Genomic DNA, 21,433 nt, shown 5'->3' on the forward strand with positions numbered 1-21,433 from the left:
ATTTCGGTTTTATGGCACGTTTCAACCAGCTTCATCAAAGAGGATAATAAGGCTCAGTGGGAGCTAACACGGAGATACCTGATGCATGTAAAAATCAAAATGGCTGAATGAATGGCATTTGACTATCATAATAAAAATCCCAGAATGTATACAAAGATCAGAATATTGTGAATTATTTTCTCTTTTATACTTTAAAAGGACATCAACTCAGAGTCAGATGACGCTGGGATAGATATTTTGAATAGAAAAGATTATAAGAGAGGCAAACATGGCACCTTTATATTAGGAAGAAGCGTTCAATGTTCATGAATACATATACACACTTGGATCATTATTATGCAGTTGTAAGCATCATCAAAAGGATTGGTGAGCTCATTGGCCACAAATGGTCATCCTTAATGCAAAAGATAGACATTTACTTTTGGATAAGCCACAACTGTGTTGCTCAAATCTCAATATTTAAAAATATTGCTGGCCACTTGCCTCGTCCCCAATCAAGCCTTGTGTCAATATTAATCAGTGCACAGGATCACCTATCATCTCTGTGGCGGCGACCCAACACCCTAGCCATGACAACCGCGGTCTGGGCAAGCCCCTCCCTCTTACAGCTGGCTTATTGTGCACTGTGTCTCTGAAGCGGCCTTGTTTCCCTTTGCTTGACCCGTTCAATAACTAATCTCAATGCAGCCGGCAGTGTGGAGCTTGGAAAATGAGGAGGGCAGGCGGATCCAGTATACTAAGGTCACATTATGATTCATTGACCACTCCAAAAATGTGTGTGCAACTTTGCTTCAGTAACTAAATGCAAAGTTTTGATGTGCAAGTTTTCTCTTGAGAGCTTGTTTCATCACGACATATTTTCAACAACAACAAAATAAGAAAACCTAATCTTCTTCCTCAAATGGTGAATTGGAGCAATTATTTATTGAAGTACAGAGAGTCCCAGTCATTTATTTAAAGGATGTGTCGAGTTGGGAGGAGGTCTTTTTCTGGTCAATTTGTGTAAGGGTATTTGCCATTGGTTGGTTGGTGGAGAATAGTTACTTTTCCCTAACAGTGGGAACCGAACATGTAACTACCTTCAGATGTTCTGTTATTCTTGCTTCCTATAATGCAGTGCATTGAGAGGCAAAACCAACTGTTTCCCCTTATTTCCTCAATGTCACTTCTATGATAGACACACCATAACTACATAGCTCAGGTGAAACAGGTGCTTTGGCAAAGTTACAACATGAAATGAGAAGATTATCGCGCTACTCGTCACTTTAAACTGCATACACTCCTTGAAATCTCGGCACCCTTTGCACAATGGTCATTGCACCGGACTATTGCAATATTAGTCATTCAAACTGCTCTAAGGGGTAGAGGACTCTGCATCTTTTGCACAATTGTCAAAAAAAAAAAAAAAACATTTACCGGCATTACCAGATAACTATTAACCCTGTATTGCTCAGTGACTGTTTTTTTTCAAAGTCTTTATGTCTCAAAAGTGTTCTCTGTCAATTGACTGTCTGTTGTCGTATTAGAGCGGCTCCAACTACCGGAGACAAATTTTTGGACATACTTGGTAAATGAAGATGATTCTGATTCTGATTCTGAAATGTAAGATTAACTCTAAAAAGCAGTAAGAAGCCTTTCAGTTATTTTTGAGATAGTTCTATAAGGGTTCCATTTTGTTCATTATGATTGCGATGTGAGCTGTACTACTCAGTCTCATCACAATGGCACTTGCTGCTTGACTGTAAGACCCTGCTGATATACATTTTGTATATATGTTGGTTTATTTTTCAATGCTGTACTTATTCGTTAATATGCTTCAGTGGATGACAGACTCAGCGACTAACCCGAGGTAAGGTGTAAACTACAGTGGAGGCCACTCTTTCAGGATATATGGTAAACATATTCTTGTGTTATCTATCCAAATTACACAATGCTCCAGTCCAACAGCCAGTTATTCACTTAGATAAAAATCAGTGCCTTCTCTTTTTTGTTTTTCAGCAAAATAATTTTGAAATAAAATCAAATGATTATGTTAAAAGGTTATCTCTGTGCTGTGCAGTTTCTCTCCCCAAGATTGCGGCTGGCATTTGATCTGTCATACCACTGTCCCCCACAACAATGATGCTGCAAAGGGTAACTAAGAATCGGTCCACCTCTTTTGTGTGTCACATCTTGGACATCCAACTTTGGAAAAGCTCACCTGAAATAAATGCAACGTATGTTCAGATTAGCTGGAAATCAAAATGTTCTGAGCATCACGCATGATCACAAAAGGCCATTTGTCCTGTCAAATCAATGGTTACTTTGACTGACATCACAAATAAAGCCTTGTAAAAATACAAGTGTCCCACGTATTTCATTGTGCAAAGATTATGGGTCACAATGGAAACATGTGGGAACATTACTGAAACAAGGATAGGAGACAAATGATTGGCGACAAATAGAAAACGAACTGGAATACAGTGCGTCAACTGGTCTAATCAGGAATGCGATGTTTTGGACAACGCAGGCTGATGAAGGGAGACACATGCATCCTGTATGATTGGACCAAATGATCCTCACTGAAATTGATGAAGAAATATTGACATAAGCAATGCTTTCGTTTCTATACCAATAGAAAAGAACAGTCAAATTTGGTTTGCATTTAAATTTGAGGGAGAAAATATATTTTTACTAGATTACCACAAGGTTACTGTGAAAGTCCAACCATTTATTCACAAGTAATAATAACAAGCATGTCTAAATTCACTCCCCCAGGAGGGCGTGACATGCAAAGATTCATTAGCCTTACTGTGTCATCTAGCAGAGGAGGGACATAAAGTTAACAAGAATAAATTGCAATGGTGTAAAAAACAAGTCAAATATCTGGTACATAATCTAAGTGTAGGAGGAAGGACTATATTAGAAGGCAGAAAAGCTACAGTTTTAAAAAACCCTAAACCACAAACAAAGAAACATATGATGTCATTTTTAGGTCTGACAAATTAAGGGAGAGCATGGATTCAAAACTATGCAGAAATGATTGCACCATTGTCAAAATTTATGTATGAAGCAAACCTTAAAATGACATCACCTGTTCTATGGAATACAGAGGCGGAAAAGACCTTCTGTGACATTAAACAACATTTGGTGTCCAGGGCTGCGCTCGGCCTTCCAAATTTAATGATAAAACATTCATTCAAATTGTAGATTGTAAACACTATGACATGACCTCCGTACTTACACAACAATATGGTGATAAACTGAGACCAATAGCTTATTTTTCAACTAGACTAGACAACGTGATGTGTGCATTACTGCATTGTGTCAGAGCAGTTGTGGCAGCTTCAATGGCAATAGAGAGCAGTTCCACGATTGTGTTATTTCATCCATTAACTCTTAAGGACCCACATACAGTGTCTGCTCTCCTATTGCAAACCAATATGGCGTTTTTAACACCTGCAAGATATTTATCTTGCATGGCCATCTTGCTGTCACAACCACATTTGACTGTTGAGCGATGCACAACCTTAAATCCAGCCACGCTAACACCCTTACCTGATGAAGGCACGCAGCATGATTGTCAGGAATTGGACGAACAAACTGCTGAATTAGTAGCATTAACCAAGGCATGCAAACTAAAAATAAATAAAGATGGTACAATCTATACTGATAGCCAGTAAGAGGGTTCCACAACAAGAACGCAATTCAAAGTGCAAAACTACAAAATGAAATTTACATTAGCAAAGAAAAAATAAAATAAAATAAATAACTATTCAAATGGGCTGCTATATTGAGACATGCTGTGTCACATGTCTCAACAGGAGGGATGGTAAGACAGATAAATCAATATTATACAACTTATGATTTTAATTCCTATTAAAATAATAATAATAATAATAATTTGTAGAGCATGTATGATTTGTGCTAGGTATAATCCACAAGGCAATTTGAGGCCCAGGAGAGGAATATTGAATTAAACCAAAGTGAAGGAAAAAAGTATTGTTTGGTTATCATAGATGCATTTTCTAAATGGATCGAATTATTCTCAACAAAATCACCTGATGCTCTGACGGTGGCAAAAGCACTATGTAAAGACATCATTCCAAAATATGGCATACCTGAAACCATTTACAGTGATAATGGGACTCATTTTGTAAATCAAATAATCAATAAAATAGGAACCATGTTCCACATCAATTTGAAAAACCATTGTGCTTACCACCACCCTCAGAGTGTAGGTCGAGTGGAAAGAATGAATGGGACAATAAAAAATAGCAGAAAGAAACACGTGGGTTCATTTAACACACTGTAAAAGAGTCATTTCAGCTGAGTACTCAAATAGGGAAGGTGAGCAAAAGTCTGATAACGGAGCGGGAGCAGATGTGTAGATTCTGAAAACGCTTGCTGGTCAGTGAAGAAAAAAGACACCAACCCGTTTAGTGAGAACTCAGCAGAATGGCACACCCGCGTTGGTTACGAGATTCGATGAGTTGTTACATAGCAACTTTGGTTACTATAGTGTTGATTTTGTTTTGTGGTACATGGGACGTCCCACCCTAAATGATACAACGCATTTTTTAGATAGGAAATCACCTACCAACTGGACCAATATGACCAACCCAATAATAAAAAATTTGGAAGCATTAACTCGTACCAAAAGGAGTACAGTTGATGATCAGAACTGTGGGCATGACCTCCAAAAGCGGCAAAACAGTTTAATATTTTGTGCCTCCCAAAATCAAGATACTTTAATCATAATTCCATATGCGGCTCTCACCAATGATGCTCAAGAGAATGGGCAGAATTGAGGATAGGTGAAACAGGTTATGAATGGTCCAGTTGGTCACAAAAAAATAGCAAAAGAATATAGAAAGAAGTTTAACATAAGCAAAATGGCCCATAGTTTAATATTGAAATACAAATCAAGTCACCCAGTGTGTTTGATGATGAGTTTGTGGGCATATTCTGGCGGAAAAGATCCCCACTTCCGAGTAGCATTGTGTTATGGCAACCGTGTTGAACCAGAAATGCCATTAAAAAACTTCAAAGAAAAGTGAACACATTTTAATGGTTAATAACATAACTACTTATGATTGGTTCCTTGTAGTCACAGGAGTTTCGGGACAAAATTCTATTCTAGTAGCACCGAATAATTTCACTTGTATAAACATGATTAGTAAAGGAAAAAAATAAATAAAAAATAGGACCACTTAACGACACACGGTGTAAAGTAACCTTAAAAGTCGGACCAAAATTTATGCCAGTATCACGGAGCAGCAGCTGGTGGTGGTCCGGAGATGATAGACTGTTTGATAGATTACCTAAAGATCTGGATTGTGAACTATTATCACTTTGATATTGCATGTGTCAGTATACCCTATGCCTGTTCAAGATTTAATGGAAAGGGCACCAATGTTTTTGTCCAATCTAGAACATAGACAAAAAATAGATTTATCCTGGCAGAGGCAAAATTATCCAACATAAAATATACATCAACGCCATAGGTGTTCCTCATGGGGTTCCTAATCAATACAAATTAGCTGACCAAGTTGCAGGAGGACTTCATATGCTGGTGGTGTACGATGAATAAAAATGTTGATGGGATAAACTATATCCACTTCAATGTACAGAGATTAGGAAATTGGACTCAGAGTGGGTTGGAAGCTGTGCATGAGCAGCTCAAAGCTACCTCTTCAAGGACGTTCCAAAAGCGCATAGCTGTCGACACACTCCTCGCAAGAGAGGGAGGTGTTTGCGGTATGTTTGGAGAACAAACAATACTGCTTCAGATGGCAGCTTGACCAGAGCCATCGATGGTCTACGGACCCTCAATCAACACTCCTTGTGGGACAGCTGGATGGACGTTTTTGGTAAATATAAAACCCTAATTTCACCAATATTGATATCAATTGCTGTTTTTGCAGCCATTCTGACATTTTGTGGATGTTGTTGTATCCCATGCATTCGGGCTTTAATCAGTAAATTAATCACCACAGCCATAACCCCATGGAGAACCGTATGGAGATGATGTATCCATTACTGTTTGATGATAAAGATAATGATGATGATGATGATGATTTTGCTTTAACTGATTTGTTTCCTGATTCAGATGATTACGATGTTTAAACTACAAAATTCATGTATGACAAATTTACTCTGAGTATAAATGTATTTGTTTCATAAAAATTATTCTACAGTTAAAAAATCGAAATGAAGTGACTGTAAGATGATATGAGAATTTGTGCAAATACATGATAAACAGGAGGGAAATGTTAGATATATTGTAGAAGTTATCATTTATTTGCTTAGCTTGCATTAGTATTATGGACAATGTTTAGAAAGAAAGATGTCTCGCCTTCAAGAAGATGACTCAGCAGGAATCATCTGAGAGAAGGACGTGGCCGGGACGTGGCAGGTGCCATGTTTTCACCTTGAAACCCTACCCTTAGTGTGTTGTGTCTTGTAGCTTAGTACGTTATGTCTTGTAAACTTAGAAACCTCCCTATTTTCAAATAAATGCAGGAGCGACGGGAGAGATTGTTTAGAGCGTGTTGAGAGGCTGTAATCTGAACAATCTCCCATGCGCCCTCCTCATGAGAAAAAGAAACCAGCGTCTTCATTCCTTTTGTGTCTATTTTTTATAATGTTGGGCAAGATAAATCCAACAAGGCCTCAAAGACAAACACACTACCTGATGTTATGGCACACAGGCCAGGCTTGAAGCCTCCCACCCCTCTTCTGTCACATGTAGGCTAATGAACAGCAGGCCCGTGCTCTTGATGCAAAGTGTTTTTTTGGGCCACAAGGGTCGTGTGTACTCACCACTTTCTGCTTGGACACACACAAACAATAGAGAATGTCTGGAGTGCTTGGGGCCCAAACCCTGAGGAAGGGCAGATGGTGTCCAGAATCAAGGGCCGCACCCCTATTTCCATGAGAAAAGAGACTGACACAAGTGGGGGAACAGGTACCCTCTCTCCTATTTCCCCTCCTCTTTGGAGATGAGAGAGGGGGCGGGGCGCATTTACCCAACAGCAGCACTGATTTGGAACCCAATTAAAAACAAGCTGTCAGATCAAGGGCAGAGAATATCAACTGCTGTATTTTCTTTGTATCTACAGCTTCTCTGCATTTCAAATAATCTTCCTTTAAATCAAATATAAAATGTAATAATTGGACAAACTAATGTAAAAGAAATAACTACAATAAGGAAGAGACTGTATGAGTGTGGACCGGCAGGTGGCCTTAAACGGTTTAACTGTTATGGTGTCTCCCTCTGATGGCTTCTTGCAGAACAGCAGTCACCATGTATTGAAGTCCTATATGCGTTACAGTACAAGCCTTAAAAGCACTTTAAAGTCCTTGTAAAGTGAAAATCAAGCCATCCGTCCATTTTGACACAACAAAGAGGAAAGTGCTAATACCACCTCTGCCGAAATTTAATGATAAAAAAAAATCGCCTAGTAAATGCAATTTCAAAATAGTGAAAAATGAAGCTGCTGCACATCCTTCCTGTTTGTATGTGCCCTGCGATTGGCTGGTAACCAGTTCAGGGTGTACCCCACCTCCTGCCCGATGATAGCTGGGATAGGCTCCAGCACGCCCGTGACCCTAGTGAGGAGAAGCGGCTCAGAAAATGGATGGATGGATGGATGGATGGATGGATTCATAACATTGGTATATCTTTTTTTTTAGTGCACAAAATGAACAACGCGTAAGTTGCATACAAAATTCATCCATTCATAATACCGCTTGTCCTGTTCAGGGTCATGAAGACTATCCCAGCTGTCTTCGCGCAAAAGGCAGACTGCACCCTCAAATGGTTGCCAGTCAGTCACAGAACACATATGGACACAGACAACAATTCGCACACACACACACACAGCGTCACTGAGTGGGAACTGAACCCACACTGCCTGCACCAAAGTCAGGCGAATGGATCACTATACCATTAGTGACTGCACAGAAGCTCATTGTCTTCAAAGAATAGAAACATCAAAACATGAATTTCACGCCTTTTGCTGTTGCCTGACAGAGACAAGTCTGCAGCCAATGACGGTCAAGAGGACCGTGACATCACGAATCATATGAGTGGGGTGAACAGAACAAACACACACACACACAGTGTGTACTGTATGTGTCTTGACCTCCACTGAACCCCTGAGACTGGCTCCAAGAACCCCTGGGATTCGAGCAAACCCCAGGTTAAGAACCATTGGATTAGACTAAGAATTTTTGAACCCAGGAAGCTGGTGTCATTCAACATCAAACAATTCTCTTGAGGCCATGGATGGAGAATATGTTGCCTCTCCAAATATGTTGCATCGTCATCATTCATGTTCCCAGGTTCACGTTCCTCCATGTCACTGCTGTCTCTGTTTTTCTCTGTATTATAAGTCACCAAGAACTCATTCAGTCTATGAAGATCTCAACCACGGTTGACTTTACCTCTTTCTATTTGTCTTTTTTTTAGCATCGTCATCAGCGGTGGTTGAAATAAGTAATCAGCCCATTTTGGCAAAGTAAAAGAGTTGAAAGTACATATATCTGTTTGAAATGTACAGGGTACATTTAAGTATTGATACTGCTGGAGAGCCGTTCGCATCAGTGATTATCCGGCATAATTGCGATGTGCAGTTAGCCAGCTAGCATTGCCGAAACTCCGAAAATGCATCTTCCCTTCAGATAGTTGTTATGGAAAAATGACAAAATACAGTCTATATATTATTTTATTGCATTATCCAATGATTTATTTACTGCAATAGTCCTTTGTTCTTGTGTGGCCTTTCCAAATGTACTTAGTAGCTTAATTGTTCAATGTAACGTGGTAACTAGGACAGCATGTGACAGCAATGCAATGACGTAAATAACCTGAGTTGTGTAAGAAAACTATTTTTAATTTTCACTGATGAGTGCACTTCCCTTCTCTCATCCTGTCTTCAACCTCCCTTTTCTCTCAAGGACAAGATAATATAATTGTGTGAATAGGTCTTTTTTCTGTCCTCATCTCCCTCCCATTTTTTTCTTTGGTTTAATAAGGCATTGTTTTTCCATACGTGTCTCAGAGACTGGCAGAGACGCGAAGCAACTTGTAACCTCTCTTGACTGTCTCTCTTTTTGCAAATATATTATCAAAACTACAAAAGACAAGATTGTTTCCTGATTTAATTTCCAAAACGTAGGTGGGAGTGCGACTGATTGTTTGTTTGTATGTGCCCTGCGATTGGCTGGCAACCAGTTCAGGGTGTACCCAGCCTCCTGCCAGATGATAGCTGGAATAGGCTCCAGCACGCCCGCGACCCTAGTGAGGAGAAGCGGCTCAGAACATGGATGGATATATATATATATATATATATATATATATATATATATATATATATATATATATATATATATATATATATATATACATACATACATACACACACACAGTGGGTACGGGAAGTGTTCAGACCCCCTTAAAATGTTCACTCTTTTTTATATAGGAGCCATTTGCTAAAATCATTTAAGTTAATTTTTTTCCACATTAATGTAGTACACACAGCACCCCATTTTGACAGGAAAAAAAACAAAATTGTTGAAATTTCTGCAGATTTATTAAAAAAGAAAAACTGAAATATCACACAGCCATAAGTATTCAGACCCTTTGCTCAGTATTTAGTAGAAAAAAACGTTTGAGCTAATACAGCCATGAGTCTTTTTGGGAATTATGCAACATGTTTTTCACACCTGGATTTGGGGATCATCTGCCATTCCTCCTTGCAGAGCCTCTCCGGTTCTGTCAGGTTGGATGGTGAACGTTGGTGGGCAGCCATTTTCAGGTCTTTCCAGAGATGCTCAATTGGGTTTAAGTCAGGGCTCTGGCTAGGCCATTCAAACACAGTCACTGACTTGTTCTGAAGCCACTCCTTCGGTATTTTAGCTGTGTGCTTAGGGTCATTGTCTTTTTTGTAGGTGAACCTTCCGCCCAGTCTGTGGTCCTGAGCACTCTGGAGAAGATTTTTGTCCAGGATATCCCTGTACTTGGCCGCATTCATCTTTTCTGCGATTGCAACCGGTCACCCTGTCCCTCCAGCTGAAAAACACACCGACAGCATGATGCTGCCACCACCATGCTTCACTGTTGGGACTGCATTGGAAAGGTGATGAGCAGTGCCTGGTTTTCTCCACACATATCGCTTAGAAATAAGGCCAAAAAGTTATATCCTGGTCCCATCAGAACAGAGAATCTTATTTCTCACCATCTTGGAGTCCTTCAGGTGTTTTTTTTTTTTTAGTAACCTCCATGCGTTCTTTCATGTGTCTTGCACTGAGGAGAGGCTTCCGTTGGGCCACTCTGCCATAAAGACCCGACTGGTGGAGGGCTGCAGTGATGGTTGACTTTCTAGAACTTTCTCCCATCTCCGACTGCATCTCTGTAGATCAGCCACAGTGATCTTTGGGTTCTTCTTTACCTCTCTCACCAAGGCTCTTCTTCCCCAATCGGCTTCCATTTGAGGATTATGGAGGCCACTGTGCTCTTAGGAACCTTAAGTGCAGAAGAAGTTTTTTTTGTAACCTTGGCCAGATATGTGCCTTGCCACAATTCTGTCTCGGAGCTCTTCAGGCAGTTCCTTTGACCTAATGATTCTCATTTGCTCTGACATGCACTGTGAGCTATAAGCTATACGGTATTATATAGGTGTGTGGCTTTCCTAATCAAGTCCAATCAGTATAACAAAACACAGCTGGCCTCCAATGAAGGTGTAGAACCATTTTAAGGATGATCAGAAAAAATGGACAGCACCCGAGTTAAATATATGAGTGTCACAGCAAAGGGTCTGAATATTTATGGCTGTGTGTGATATTTCAGTTTTGTCTTTTTTAATAAATCAGCAAAAATTTCAACAATTACGTTTTTTTTCTGTCAATATGGGGGGCTGTGTGTACATAAATTAACTTAAATGATGTTAACAAATGGCTGCAATATAACAGAGTGAAAAAATTTAAGGGGGTCTGAAAACTTTCCGTACCCATTTTTTTTAAATAGCAGGCACGTGCACAGACATCTTTGGGGGCAGGTGCTCAAGCCCAAAATAAAAGGGCCCGATCGCCAAAATTATTCATTCTATCAAGAAAAAACAGGAGCAAATATGTAACTTTTGTATTTTTTCTGTTAACACAATCAACACAGTAAATAAACTATGAACAAAGAAGATTAAGGGAAGCTATAGTGGAGAAGAAAAGTCGACACACCCATGTTCAAATGGTAGATTTTTGTTGTATACAAAAATGAGACCAAGATAAATCATTAAAACTTTTTCTTCCACTATTAGTTATATTATGACTTGTACAACCCAATTGAAATTATTAAATGCACATATGCACACACACTCTAATAAATGGTGATGTAGCTGTGTTCAGAATTAAGCAATCATATTCAAACTCATGTTCAATGGGGGTCCGCACACACCTGCCACCATTTAAAGTGCTTCTTATTAACCCAAAATAAATAAAGGTGAGAGTATGTACAATTCTCCCAAGGACTCAAATAAATGCCCCTCAACTGTCAAAAAACTTTGGGTGAAATTGTTGACAGAGAGAGCTTTCTTTTTATTAAATATATGAATGAATAATAATTTTTAAAAAAGGGCTGCAGCAAAAAGGGCCCTTTTTTCATCCAGGGCAAAATGGCAGGTGCTTGAGCACCACTTGGGGTCTATGTGGGCACATGCTTGCCAATTAGGAAGGGTTCGTTGAATGCATGTATGAAACTGTACTTCCAACAAGGTTATGAACCGCTGGCCAAACATGTAAAAAAAAAATATCTATTTTTAAAATGACTCAGTTTAGCATTTTTAAATAGTTCACCTTAGCAAAACTTTGGGAATGTTGATACAATGAAAGCATGACCCAATTTTAGCTAGTTCTTGGCTAAAATTTAAAAAATGTCATTTTTATTGACTGTGATAGATTATCAAAACATGTATTGTATATAATCGAATGTAAAACTTTTTCTTTTTAACTTAAGTATATTTCAGAGTCTGTGCTTTTACCAAAATGACTCAAATGATCACAGTTCCTTTAATCAAGCCTTTTTTCTCTACAATTATCTGTACTTTTCGAGTATAAAATGTGTGGGTACTTTTGTCATCGCTGCTCTCTGGCAAATCTATTGGGCATATGAAAAAAAAAAAAGTTTGACATGGAGAAGAGCAGTATAGAAAACGTAATACACACACGTCAAGGTTGGGCAAAGTGTCTCCATACAAACAGTAGTACAGTACTGATGGTGCCCGTGAAGTAGATCAAAGAGGCTGCTGGTTGCACCACATCAGGCCGGCCTCTCGCCATCAATTGTCGCCGAACTCATCTCCGCCCCCCGCCGTTAGCTTGAAGCTACATCCCCTCGCCCGGATGCGCCGCCATGCCGACTCCACAATCATTTATTCACCTACCTGCCTGACACTAGTATCGAGAATTGACCGAGGACGTAGATAGGAGCGTGTGGTGTACACTGGAGCCCACACGACAGGCAGACTAGTGCAGCACACCTTCGCTAAGTTTAATGTTAACATTATTAATAATATTTGTATTAGCCCCGTGTTAGCATCGATGTGGGTGCACTTGTATGCTAGTTAGCTGCTAGCGGCTAACGTTAGCTGAGCCAGTGACAGTCCGGCCAGTGGGAGGTGGGGAGAACTGCGAGGTGAGTCTATCTATTATTTTGATGGTGAATACACTGGACTGTGCTCGAAAAGGTGACCGTTTCATGAGACTATCAACGCCATTAGAGTCTTTCGGGATTTTGAATGCGTTCCAGGCAGCAGCAAGTCGAAGTGAGGACTTTTTGTGATCGTCGGAGGTCTCTTGAAATAAACGTTTATTCGACGTTGGCTCGGATGCTAGGACCTAGCATGCTAACAGGATAACTGTCCTGCGTAGTGCCTCGAACTTTTCACGTCATTAACCCCTGCCTGGTCTCAAATGCCACCTTAAGAATCTGAAAGTGGTTAAATTTAAGTGTGAAAGACAAGTTAGCCTGATTTGTGTTCGATTTTGTAAGGGAGACTCATTGAAAAGTAAAGGTTTATTTATTATGTATGGAAGAAGACTATTTATTGTTGCCATTGTTAGTGTTCAATTTAAAATGGTGCTGTTTCTATTTCTAACCTTTTCTATCTAATCTTGAGGTGCAGCAGTTAATCGATTAATCACCAACTAATAAATTATTAAATAATCAACTATTTTGATAATGGAGTAATTGTACACACAGATGTTGTTTAACTTTATATTGTCCAAATCAGAAAATCTTTGATTTTAATCCAAATAAGACATTTGCAAACATCTGCTTTTACTTTATAAAACAATTATCAACATTTCTTTCCTGTTTTCTAACGTGTTACAGACCAAGCCAGTAACTGAATCATTATAAACTTGTTTGTGCATTTTCTGCACTGCCAATTTCAAATAATGTCCTGTTTATGAATAAAGGGGTGGAAATGAAATGTTTTTGTCCAGTTCATTGAAAAAAGATTTTACCGATTAATTGAGTATTAAAACAATTGTTAGTTATAGCCCTAATCTGATCTCTTCTCCAATTTCCAGATCAAATAAAAGTTTCCATGTATGACTTGGCTCTTGAAATCAACTGCAATGTCTGTTGACGAAGACAACGTAAAAAACATTAGTCCACAAGCTAGCTCAGCCTCATCTCTTCAGCTTTCGGAATGTTCTGGAAGTTGCAGCGGGGTATCATTTCTAGTGGTGGAAGGGGCAGCTGAGGCCACCTCGGACTTGGCTGCTTCTTTCCCAGTCCCCGGCACTGCCGCCTCACCAAAACACACCAGCACAGTGGACACTCTGAGCCATTCGCACAGCACTGGGCCGAGATCTAAAGGAAACGAAGTCAGTAGCATCAATCGCAGGAACAGCTTCCATCATGCGAAACAGCATCAACAAATGAGAGTGGCAAAACGCCGTAACACTTCAAACTTTAGTTTCAAGCACCCGACCTCTGGTAAAAGGAGACGACGGGCAAACTCAGAGAGTGACTCCGTCCTGCCCACTAACTTCCTTCTAGGTGGGAACATTTTTGACCCACTAAATCTCAACAGCTTGCAGGATGAAGAGGTCAACAGGGCACTGAACGCAGAGACCCCAAAATCGTCCCCATTGCCAGCAAAGAGTCGAGACCCTGTGGAGATCCTTATCCCCAGGGACATCACCGATCCTCTAAATCTCAACAGCTGCATAGCAGATAGCAGCTTTTTGGTGTCCCCCTTCAAAAGCAGCGGAAGGAGGAGGCATCGCAACAGACATCATGGTGGCACCATTTCAACCCAGTTAAACCTTTCAGAATCTGGGAAAAATGAGGTTAAAACTGGAGACTCTGTGTCATTTCCTGGTACAATTGCGCGTTCTAATCTGGAAGTCTCGAAACCGTCAGACAGAGTCTCCGGTGGTGAGGGGGATTCACGGGATCACTCTGCAGATGACTCATCAGTGTTCAAGGAGGAGGCGACGTCCACATCTGTGGAGGATTCCACATCTTCCTTTCTGGGAGGTGCTATCCAACACATCAGCAGGCGCAAGCGGAGGCGCAACTCTGGCAAAATGGACCCCCCTGTTACTCAGTCTACCCCTGTAGCAAGATCTGTATCTTGTGAGCAAAATCATAATCCTCGGGGATCCAAAAATTCCTTTCATACGCCCAGGAGTGGATCTAAATCTGCTCCAGGAGCTCGCCAGCAGCCCCATAACCAGGCAAGGGACCAGCAGAAGAAGAAGTTCCAGTATGGGAACTACAACAAATATTATGGTTACCGCAACCCGAGCGCAAGTGAAGACCCGCGGATACATGTCTTTCGTCCAGAGTGGTTTGAAGGTAAACATGTCCTTGATTTAGGCTGCAACTCGGGTCACCTTACGCTGTATATTGCCAAAATGCTGCGGCCCGCCTGCATATTGGGTTTGGACATTGACAATGGGCTGGTGCACGCTGCTCGCAAGAACATAAGGCATTACCTCTCCGAGGTGCAGACGAAAGAGGCCAGGTGGGCAACGCGGGAGGAGAAGCGCATCGGCCGTGCGAGTGAGGAGAGGCGGCACACCGAGGGCAGGGAAAATGGCAACACACTGAAAGGGGAAAGTAGCCATGCAAAGGCTGCGAACGGCAAGGACTCTTGTGGCACGGATCAGGTCAAGACTCAGAGGCAAGATGGCAAAACGGAAGAAATAAAGCAGGAAGGCTGCGATCAGGCCGGGAGCTGTTCTTTCCCTCTGTCCCTGCAGATCTCCCGGGGGCCCATTGCTGCACCATCTCTTACTGAATCATCCTCTACAAAACCAGGGGAGTTCCCCGCCAATGTGTCCTTCATCAAGGTAACATGGAGTCTTCATTTTTGTGTGGCACTAATGTAAGGTGAGCTAGTCATTGTTTAAGAAAAACAGAACAAAAGCAGCCATGTTAATAAAATGTATTCAGTATGCTTGAACAAGCCGTCCACCTACTATTATTCACCATCATGTGACATTTCAAGCATTTGAATTTGGTAGTTTTTTTGTGTTTCTGTCAAGGCAGGGTACTACTGTGTCACCCTTCCGTTAGGCTGTGCTCTGCTGTGATCGTTTACCACATGGGTGGAGCTAGAGACTTAACAGTCCATTGATTGGTCGGCATAGAATTGGCACCTATTTGCAACATGAATGAATAAGAATACAAAATGACAAACTGTGCCTTTCTCAAACGATGCTTGTTGTGGTGAGCCAAAGTCAAAGGAATAGGCAAGTAAAATGTATGTGATCTGTCTGTTTTGTCAAGCTGTGTGACCATTAGGTCTCTCAGGTTATTGACTTCTGTGTCATAGTGGACAAGTACGTTGATATCGATGGCTTTTAATAAATGTAGAATGTGGTGTTAATCAGTCGTTGGCAAACATTAGACAAGGCTAAATCAGGGTGTATTTTAAACAGTTTTTTTGAGGGGTGGGGGGGGGGGGCTGTTTTATATCATTTAAAAAAATCACCAAGGGATGATTGCATCAACATTTTTGGCTGGACTTTGAGAATATATTTGGTAACCCATATATAATATAGGTGTCCATACAGATGCCTACACTGAAATGTGGGCCATTTTTCTTTGTTGTTTTTACCAACTAAAATCTAACTTAATTCCAAATCGTTCCCCCCTCATCAAAAGTTCAGCAAAATCGTAATTGTAGTACACAAAGCACGTACAGTATGTGTAAGCACTCTGATTTAGTCCAAATTGGTTAGTCAACTTTGAAGATTTGGGCAGTACAGCAGATGTTTCACGTTTTCTGTAATAGCGAGGCAGGTTGTTGAATAAGATCAGTTTGTCTTTCTCTTCAGGCCAATTATGTGCTGCAGAATGATAACCTGCTCATTACTCAGCGGCCCGAGTACGACGTGATCCTGTGTTTGAGCGTCACCAAATGGGTTCACCTGAACTGGGGGGACAGCGGCCTCAAGCGGCTCTTCAAGAGAGTCTACAGACATCTTCATCCTGGAGGCCTCTTCATCCTGGAGCCACAGCCATGGCAATCCTACGTCAAGAGGAAGAAGCTGACTGTAAAACTGATTCGTTTTATTTTAAGCCTTTTTTTCCCCCAGGCATGATTAAACTGAATGTTTTCTGTCTTGCTAACTAGGAAAACATCAACAGAAATTTTCACAACATTCGCCTCAAGCCGGATCAGTTTTCATCCTATCTCACCAATGAAGTGGGCTTTACAAGTTGTGAGTTCCTCGGAACGCCCAAGAGTTTAACGAGAGGTAGTGAATTATTAAAAAAAGATTTACCGTATTTTCATGACCATAGGGCGCATCGTATTAAAAAGCGCAGTCTCAGTTACGGGGTCTATTTCTGTATTTAAAGCATACATAAGGTGCACCGTATTATTGGGCGCAGGCATGGTAAAACATACGCTAGCTTAAAACATACGGTAGCATGCATGCACGCTGAAATTTTTTTTTTTTTAAAAGGCAGTGGGAGCAAAACTGAGTTCGGTTGTACTTTATTGAAGTATTTAACAATGTACTCACCTTTTTGATCAATCCTCATCCACAAATCTATCAGTCCTCATCTTCTGTATCTGAAATGAACAGCTGGGCAAGTTCTCAATCAAACACGCCAGATTCGAGTCAGTCTCGTTGCCGTGCGAAAGCTCGAACAACAGTGCAAGCAGACACGTTAGCCCCAGCATCCACAATCCTTTCACAAATTGTGGCGTAACTCGCCCGGCCGGCGCTGCCTCCTAGTCTTAGTAAAGCTGTGTTCGTCATCTGTCATCCATGGCTCCCACGCCGCTCACTTCACTTTGAACGCCCTGTTTACACGGATGTCCAGCGGTTCGTCAAGCCTCCCGGAATGATGGCAAGCCCCGAGTTATTGCACTCAGTCGAATGGTGACTGTAGAGACGCTTCTCCCGGCTGTTCTTTGATCATTAATCCATTGCTCGAGTTGGTCTTCAAACTCGGGCCACCTCGCCTTGTTTCCGCGGAAACTCAGCTTTGTCTTCTTGACTTGGTGAAGCTCGTTTTCCTGCTTCCTCCACTTGCGAACCATGGATTCATTGATCTTGAATTCTCTCGCGGCTGCTTGATTCCCATGTTCCTCTGCTTAACGGATAGCTTGCAGTTTAAACTGTGCTTCGTAAGCGTGTCTCTTCGTAGGTGACATTTTCGGGGTTCCATAGCCAAACCGATGTTGTTTTGCACAATGCACGCCACCGGAAATTCTCCTACTCAGTCAAGCGGTTAAAAAAAAAAACCTAAAAAAAACCCTGGCGCTATATACCTACTGGGGGCGTAGCTGTAGCGTCCTACTTCACCCACCCTTCCCCTGTCCTCAGCCGCGTCCGCTTTTCCTCTGTGTAAGCAGCGTGTTGGCAGGAAATGCTAAAAAAAAAAAGTCAAGCGAAGCGCTTATCACACAACATTTATAGATGTTGGAACACACATAAGGCGTGCTGCATTTCAAGGCGCCCCGTCCGTTTTGGAGAAAATTTAAGACTTTTAAGTGCGCCTTATGGTCGTGAAAATACGGTACATTGAGATTCTTCTGCACTGTGGTTTGATGTCATGATCAACTTTTCCCTTCAGGTTTCCAGAGACCAATCTACTTGTTTCGGAAATGACCGCTTCTGCCTTGTGAGGCTAGTGAATGTGAGTTACCACACAGCCAGCTGTTGGACTGTTCCATCACCTGCTCAGACTCTTGACAAGGGACATTCATTAAGAAGGGGACCAAAAGCAAGATACATTTTTTTGTGACGATAAAATGACTCTTCAGTCACAGAGGAAAAGGCCCTCGGCTTGGACTTACCTATTTGCAAACGATACATGTGATGCATGGCTGTGTCGTGCGTTTGGATACCTTGGGCTATATATCTCTTCTGTATTAATACTGTTGCGTACCACCGCAATGACACATGCAGCATGTATGGGTGCTCATGCAGAATTTTCTGTTACTACCTTTCAAAAGCAGTTTTATTCTCCTCCATAAGCTCAGTGTGGCCCAACTTGAGCTAGTGATTCATTCCAAAGGCATTACACCAATCATACTAGCAGGATGTGGCCTTTCTGTTGGATAAAATGGTTACGTTGTCGGTGAAATTCTGCTTTTAGTCCATCAGCCTAAATGTAGTTTGTTGATTGCTGCCAAATCACAGCCTTGATGTTGCATATTTGGCACACTATTGCAAAATGAGGCCCAGGAGATGAATGAACACGAGTACATTAAAAGTCGAAGCACCCATAATCTAAAGAACGACCCGTGTAAAAGAGAAAAATGATACATAGTACAGTATATATTGTAAAGTTTGCATTCAGATCAGCCCGAAACATGGTCAATTAGCAACCAGTAAATCTCAGTGCACAGTTGGCATCCTCTTTGAAATGTTTCTTTAAACAACAGGGCTTCTTTTTTCCATGCGGCTTTAAAAGTCGTGTGTTATTTTCCAGTTTGGAAGCTTTGGAGGCGACACCATATCGGAGTCATATGGCTTTATTGGGCTGTTGTGATACTCCATCCTAATGGTAGGTGGCACATTTGAGCCATGATGACATGATTCTGGCTACTTCGAAAGGTGCATCTTCACCATGCTTCTATCAATTGTAAACATGTCAGTGATGCCATAGCTCCACTTTTACGTTCTGTTAATAATCTTATCCATGTTGAGCTCATGAATGTAGAATTGAAGCAGCAAAGAACCCATGGCAGAGTTGCTACAGCATCTTGAACACAGTTTAAATCCAACATCTGCCAATTACGCACAATTTAAAAGCAAATGAATGCACTCTGAAGTGATGACTAAACTGCAAGACCATACCATGCCTTGTTTTAAGAAACCTATTTGTATAGTAATCTGCTGTTTAAGGTGCTGCCAAAATGTTTTATGGGTCTTTTGCACTTGAACTTTGACGGTATGTCAGCTGTTTAGTACTAACAGTTGTCATTTACAGGCAGTCAGTGATGATTGTACCTGCATTTGGTGTGCACAAGCACTGCTTATCTTTCATTCACTGCAGACCGGCACATTTATTCTAAGGTGATAATTGATGTGTATGTTTCTGTTCATAAGTGATCAATGTACATATGTTTGGAATTTAGTTTTATTCCTGTTATTTGGAAGTTATTTACTGTTCTTATTTGTTTTTAGTTGATTTGTGCTTGCCTTTGTGAGTCAGAGGTGTTTTTTTTTCCTTTTTTTTTTTTTTTTGGCGGTCCTAAACAGGATCAGTAAAAGAGCTGATGTATAATGCAAATTGAAATTGTTGTGTGACTCTACCCCTGGAAGGAACATGGAATTTCTACCCCCACCCCCCACCCCCGACCCCTCCTCCTTGAATACAGGGAGCTGGTGTCAATGCGCTCTTTTTTTAAATTTTATTATTCTATATTTGTTTTGTCTTCATTAAACATGCTTTGTACATGTCAGGCTTTCCCCCAAATTCAAATACACTTGCATCAAATCTTTTATTTACTGTTATGGATTACAACATACAGGTTACATTTGAAATTTAATTGGCCTCACCAAAAAAACATCTTTCTCTTAAGCTAAGACAATCGGATTCTCAGGCATATATCAGACCACGGCTGTAATACCAAGGGCCAATTTCTTTGCTTTATTGCTTTTCTTTTCTGCAAAGCACATAATGAACGTTTCTTTGGTAATAATACTTAAATGTCCGGAAGTGTTTTGCCTGATTGCACCTTACTGTCTCAGCAGTGGTGTCCTAACTTCTAAAATGTCACAACCAGGTATCCAAGCTAAAGCGTGTCTTTGCTGCACATAGTGTGACATGAAATATATGACACAGTAAAAAAAAAAAATATCCACACTCCTATTGGGGGCTTTTACTCATCTGTGTACAGTACAGTCAATGTTATTTTGGTTTTTTATATGAAATAGTACAGTTTAATGGCAATGGAAAATCAGATCTCATGTTCCATTTGCAGCAGTAAATGGGAAATAAATGGTGCACATTTTGATACATAATAGCCCTTAAGGTGTTCTTCTATTTTTTAGATAATATGGTAATAGGGAAATTTAAACTGGATAATAAAAAAATTAAGTTTATCCAGTCACAGAACAGATACATAAACTCAAGAGTTGTATTATTTTTAGCTGCAATATATTTCATGTTAAATTTGCACTGATGACTTGAGGGAATAAAGTACATTTCTGCAGGAGAGGTTTGTGTTTCTCATGAACCTTGATGTTTGTTTTTATTTAGGGGTTGGGGGCTGCTATCAGAATAAAATTTTCTTCCTGTCAGGGAAAAATTATTTTCATGCCTCTGAGCTACAAACTATAGTATCTGAATGTTTCTCTGTGGTAAACATTTGAAATTATTAAAAGTGGTTCCAGACACCATGGCTCAAGACTTCTTTTGTCATCTTCTAAGTTAATGAAAGAACTCTGATGGTAATTTGCATCCTTTTTACTGCTTGAGCATATCTGGTTAACGAGTTAACAAAGTAGATTAATACTTATGGTGAAAGAAAACTGAGGATGTGACTGACAATTAGTGACCCTTTTCAGTTCATCTTAAATGACATGGTGAAATAGATGATTCATTTTATTTTGTAAAAAAAAATAGGCTCCATCTATGCATCTTTCACAATGATGTGCTTTCTTACTGTACTGTTTTGAGTTTTGCACCTGTCGCAATTACATTTGTGCATCCAATGGAAGGCACATTGTCTTCCAGATAAAACATTTTTCATGTTCATATTTTTCATTGGTGCTTCCCTGACGCTTGAGTGTCGTTCTCAAGTTTCTCTGCTGAATGTAAAGTGAAAAAAAAAAAAAAAAACAGCCAGGTATGGATCCATGTAATTATGGTAATATACTAAGAGTTGTATCATGAGAAAGACAGGCTGAAAAGAGTGGATCATGTGTTAAATATGACTTTTAATATAGTGTAACGATCATAAATCAG

General features: G+C 40.5%; 1 protein-coding gene and 1 long non-coding RNA gene across 2 annotated transcripts; both read left to right on the top strand.

Annotated features, from left to right (window-relative positions):
• The first annotated feature begins 3,624 nt into the window (after positions 1–3,624).
• LOC133415936 (uncharacterized) lies at positions 3,625–6,589 on the top strand. The gene is made up of 2 exons (XR_009770193.1): positions 3,625–5,852; positions 5,979–6,589. It is a non-coding gene; the product is annotated as an uncharacterized LOC133415936 (long non-coding RNA).
• Positions 6,590–12,382: 5,793 nt separating this feature from the next.
• mepcea (methylphosphate capping enzyme a) lies at positions 12,383–20,855 on the top strand. The gene is made up of 5 exons (XM_061703110.1): positions 12,383–12,670; positions 13,570–15,345; positions 16,336–16,554; positions 16,635–16,758; positions 18,089–20,855. Exons 2-5 carry the CDS (start codon positions 13,591–13,593, stop codon positions 18,121–18,123), a joined length of 2,133 nt encoding a protein of 710 aa, XP_061559094.1. The 5' UTR covers positions 12,383–12,670; positions 13,570–13,590; the 3' UTR covers positions 18,124–20,855.
• The last annotated feature ends 578 nt before the right edge of the window (positions 20,856–21,433 follow it).

The sequence above is a fragment of the Phycodurus eques genome, chromosome 17 (genome assembly GCF_024500275.1).
Source record: "Phycodurus eques isolate BA_2022a chromosome 17, UOR_Pequ_1.1, whole genome shotgun sequence".
NCBI classification, from domain to species: domain Eukaryota; kingdom Metazoa; phylum Chordata; class Actinopteri; order Syngnathiformes; family Syngnathidae; genus Phycodurus; species Phycodurus eques.